The 4,668-nt window shown below is 44.5% G+C and overlaps 1 protein-coding gene across 1 annotated transcript in view; it reads left to right on the top strand.

Moving 5' to 3' along the window:
- Positions 1-4,490: 4,490 nt before the first annotated feature.
- The window catches only part of KCNV2 (potassium voltage-gated channel modifier subfamily V member 2), a gene marked incomplete at both ends in the record, with an annotated part of 11,767 nt that continues 11,589 nt past the window's right edge, over positions 4,491-4,668 (top strand). Inside the window, one exon of the mRNA XM_084771689.1 lies at positions 4,491-4,668. This exon is cut by the window's right edge and continues 1,220 nt beyond it. Coding sequence (XP_084627815.1) covers positions 4,491-4,668 — 178 coding nt within the window.

Raw genomic sequence — 4,668 nt, 5'->3', positions numbered from 1 at the left:
GAGACTCCCATCTCAGCTAACTCTATGTTGTGCCGGATTGATACCCCATTTAGTGGACTTTCAAAATGCATCAGTTATGTTAATATACTGAAAAACCTTCAGGATGAGAAAAGCAGTGTATCATGTCCTGTGATTTGTGTTAATGGTGGGCTGATCATCTAATAAAGAAGGGCAGGTGTTTGTCTTTGTTTGTTTGTTTATTCGTTTGTTTGTTCTTATGGCATGTTCAAGAATAATAGGAAGGAAGGCCAGAAAATAGTAACAGTGTTTGCTTCCTTGGGAGTCACCTGACAGCTAGAGGCTGTGGTCGGAGAAGAGACCATTTCTACTATAATAAACCTTTGTAGCTCCTAAAGTTTTAACATGAGTATGTATTAGCTAATCAAAACAAATTGAATTGCAAAGTCAACTCCCTGTTCAAAACAAATCTCTTTCTGCTCTGTACCTCAGCTGTTCCCTTGCTCTTTTTGTCAGCATCCTTGCAGATGTGGATCGCCAACAAGAAATGGTGAGTTCTGCATCCCTCTGCCCCTCCCATGTCTCCACCCTAGCAGTTGAGGTGTTCTGAAAACTCTCTCCCTATACTGGGCATGGCGGTGCAGGCCTTTAATCCCAGCACTTGGGAGGCGGAGGCAGGCAGATCCCAGTGAATTAGAGGGCAGCCTGGTCTACACAGCAAGTTCAGGACAGCCAAGGCTAAACAGAGAAACCCTGTCTTGGAAATGCACCCCCCCCCAAAAAAAAATAAAAGAAAAAGAAAAAATAAAAACTCTCCCTAGAAAGAAGCCTCACTCATTTGAACAAGGCCTTGCAAATTTCTTTCAGTCAGTCCTGGGATTCTACCTTGAAACCTGTCCTTATCTTTTAAAGCACTGTTTCTCAACCTGTGGGCCATGACCCTTTTGTGAGGGATAAATGACCTTTTTACAGGGGTCCCCGTAAGACCATCGAAAAATGCAGATATTTACATTATGATCATAACAGTAGGAAAAGTACAGTTATGAAGTAGCAATGAAATAAATTTATCGTTGGAGGGGTCACCACAACAAGAGGAACTGTACTTAAGGGTTGCAGCATTAGGAAGGTTGGAAGGCACCATTTTAAGGGAAAGGTGAAGAGAAAAAAGTGAGAAAGTAAAATGGTAGTACACAATCACATGGGGAAATTCAGCTGTGTGAGTGGAGGGAAAGGAGATGTTCAAGGTCTTGTAGGTTGTGTGACCCCATAACTGTCATGCTGGCCATGCCACTAGGACACCAGTACATCTTGCCTGGCAGGTTGACATGGTTTTTGATGGGAGGAGGTGATGCCTGCTCCAAATGGAGCAATTTCATGCCTTGTGCTGTAATCCTAGTCAAAAGCCCATGGCTGGGAAAGGTCATTGTCCCTGGAGTAGAACCTGCTGTTGTTATTTTGCCTAAATGATTATTCTGTCAAATTGCCTTCCAAATATTTATGCTTTACCCACAGACCTGGGATGCTTTCAACCCCGGTCCAAAAAGCTTTTGGAGGGGAGAGCAGTTGATGGTGAGACACACAAGCATTGAAAGTGCTGAGAATAAGAGAGTGGGTGCTCAGCTCTAAGTAGGACAGCTAATTAATCCAACCACCAACAAGGCTCAGGGAACATCTTGGGAAAGAAGGTGGAGAGAATGTAAAATTGGAAGGATAAAGAGGAGTGCTGTGAAATGCTGTCTTCTGGATCTGGCATGGCTAGCTGTCACGATAATGAATGCACAGCGGCTGTGGTTACCTAGATACAGTCTACATAAGATCAAGCCAGACAGAACTCTAGCTTAGACTGTGCAGACAGTCTCCAGGCTCCACCTCTTACAGAGGAGCTATTGGTAATTCATAGTCGACAAGGGAAAGTGAATCATTCTTTTTGGAGGATGTATCCACTGATCCATTTCCCATCATCTCTTGGGTTGCCCCAACCCATACATATACAGGCAGTGTTGACTTGGTGGTTTTAATGAGAAACATCCCCCTTAGGCTTGTGCACTTGAATATTTGGTCACCAGTGGGTGGTACTGTTTGGGGAGACTGGGGAAGTACAGCCTTGTTGGAAGAAATATGTGCAGGGGTACTGACTTTGAGAATGTGTGGACTCCTCTTTTAATTTGCTCATTCTCTCCTTCATGCTAGGGCTCGAAGAAGTGATCTCCAAGCTTCCTCTTCTGACCCCTCCACATTCTTCCTCCTCCTCCTCCTCCTCTTCTTCCTCCTCCTCCCATTATCTACTCTCCCTCTAGAACCATAAGGCAAAATAAATGCTTTCTTAAATTTAATTGCCTACATGTCCCCTAGATGGGGAGGCCTGGTGGCACTCAGAGGAAGGATAGCAGGCTACCAAGAAGAGACTTGATACCCGATGAGCATATACAGGGGGAGGAGGTCCCCCTCAGTCACAGTCATAGGGGAAGGGAGTAAGGGGAAAATGGGAGGGAGGGAGGAATGGAAGGATACAAGGGATGGGATAACAATTGAGATGTAATATGGAAAAATTAATAAAATATATATTAAAAATTACAGTAAAAATTTAGTTGCCTTGGTCATAGTAGTTTATCACAGAGATGGGAGAGTAATAAATATAGTAAATAATAAAAATAATAATATAAAAGATATAATGTGGAAGGGGTCATGTTGGGGTAACAAAGAGAGGGAAATGGATAGTAGATATGATAATGTTCCATTGTATACCTCTATGCATGTCTCAAAACTAAGGAAAAGGGTGCAATAGTGGCACAAAATTTGTGGAACCAACCATTCAACATCTGATTCAAGTTAAGGCTTACTCCATGAAATGTAACCCATATCCAACACTGCTCACTAAAAACCTGAGACTACATAGGCCAGGGATCTAGGGGGAAACCCAATACTATTGTTTTGCTAAAAAAAAAAAAAAAAAAAAAAAAAGTAGCAATAAGATGACTCCGAACAATATTTTGCTATACTCATAGATCTGAGCCTTGCTCAGCTGCCATCAGAGAAGCTTGCTCCCGCAGGAGATGGGAAGAAATACAGGGACCCACTTCCAGACAATATGCAGAATGTGAGAGGTCTTGAAACACCGAGTCCTAAAAGGGATGCCTCCATCAATTCCCTCCCCCTCGGGACTCAGGGAACTGTACCAAAGAGGAGGCAGAAGATGGTAAGAGCCAGAAGAGATGGAGGACACCAAGGAATCAAGGTCTTCCAGACTTAGGAAGATGGTAGCATATGTGAACTCAGAAGTGGTAGCAGCGTGCACAAAGCGTGTATGGCTCTGCACCAGGTCAGATCCTAGCAGTTCAAGGAGAAATGGGTACATGCCCTCACTCCTAACCTGGAAGCTCTCTCCAGCCGAGAGGCACCAGCAAATGAAAACTTAGTTTTCTCTAAAGGAGACCCAGTGGGGGAGACAAACTACTCTTTAGGGGTAGGCCCCATGCCCAGCAGTAGATGGTTTCATAACCTTAAGATGGGGCATTTTGTTTTTCTACCTTACAGATCTTTTGTGTATACATATTATGGCTTCCAGTTTTGTGCTTTTATGGGATTCGTGTGCATATGTGTGTGTGTGTGTGTGTGTGTGTGTGTGTGTGTATGTGTGTGTGTGTATATGTGTGTGTGTGTGTGTGTGTGTGTGTGTGTGTGTGTGTGTGTGTACACCTATATGTGTTTCTGGTGCTTTTCCTTTGGCTCTTTTTCCTTTTGGTCATTTTATCACATTCTGATTTGTTTTTGATTTGTTCTATTTTATTATCATTCCTAAGATGCCTGTTTGTTTTCTAAGGAAAAACAGAAAGGGTGTGCATTCCTATGGAATAGGAGGTGGGGAGAAACTGGGAGGAGTAGGGGGAGGGGAAACTGTAATCAGAATGTATTGTATTAAAAAAAAAACTATTTTCAACCAAAAGGAAAAATTCTAGAGGATTTAAACAAAGGACCATAAACTGACTAGTCGCAAGGTACGCTTTCTGTAATTTTCACGATAGGTTTCCAAGGGCAGAGGCTTCAAACTCAAAACTTTAAGGATGAAGACAGAGGCATCCATGTGTCTACCTAATTCAGTTATTTTATCTCGGCACACATACCCTAAGCACTTCCCCAGGGCAAGGCTGACCGACATTTTTATTAGCAATAATCTCTGCCTTCTTCTGATTATCTGGAGATTTAAGACCACATAATCACCCTCCACGTCAGAGGTGGGGGCTGTGGGGGAGGGTGGCAGAACTGGCTAAGAGGACCCAAATCCCTCCGAAGGCTTGCTTCTTCCGTATCAGCAAGATTAGAGCACTCAAGTCTCTCTGCGGAGAGCGTTCAGATCCGGCAGGCTAGCCTAGGCTTTTTCAGGCCAGAAGAAAGAACAGCTTTGGGGGTAATTGATGCATGCCTAGGCCCCAGTATGCTGGTCTCTCTCTGACCCAGTCCTCCCGGTGACTGTGAGCAGACCAGGGGCCCTAGACACCCAGGAGAGACAGGAAAGTGGTCTGAGACCTACAGCCATGCTGAAACAGAGCACGGAGAGGAGGTGGTCCTTGAGCTACAAGCCCTGGAGCATTCCGGAGACTGAGGAGGTGCCCAACACGAGGAGCAACCAACACCGCAGGAGCATCTGCTCCATGGGAGCCCGCACTGGCTCTCAGGCCAGCATCACACCACAATGGACCGAGGGCAACTACA

Source organism: Acomys minous (genome assembly GCF_964271855.1).
Source record: "Acomys minous genome assembly, chromosome: 2".
Lineage (NCBI taxonomy): Eukaryota > Metazoa > Chordata > Mammalia > Rodentia > Muridae > Acomys > Acomys minous.
This window is presented reverse-complemented; position numbering and strand designations above follow the sequence as displayed.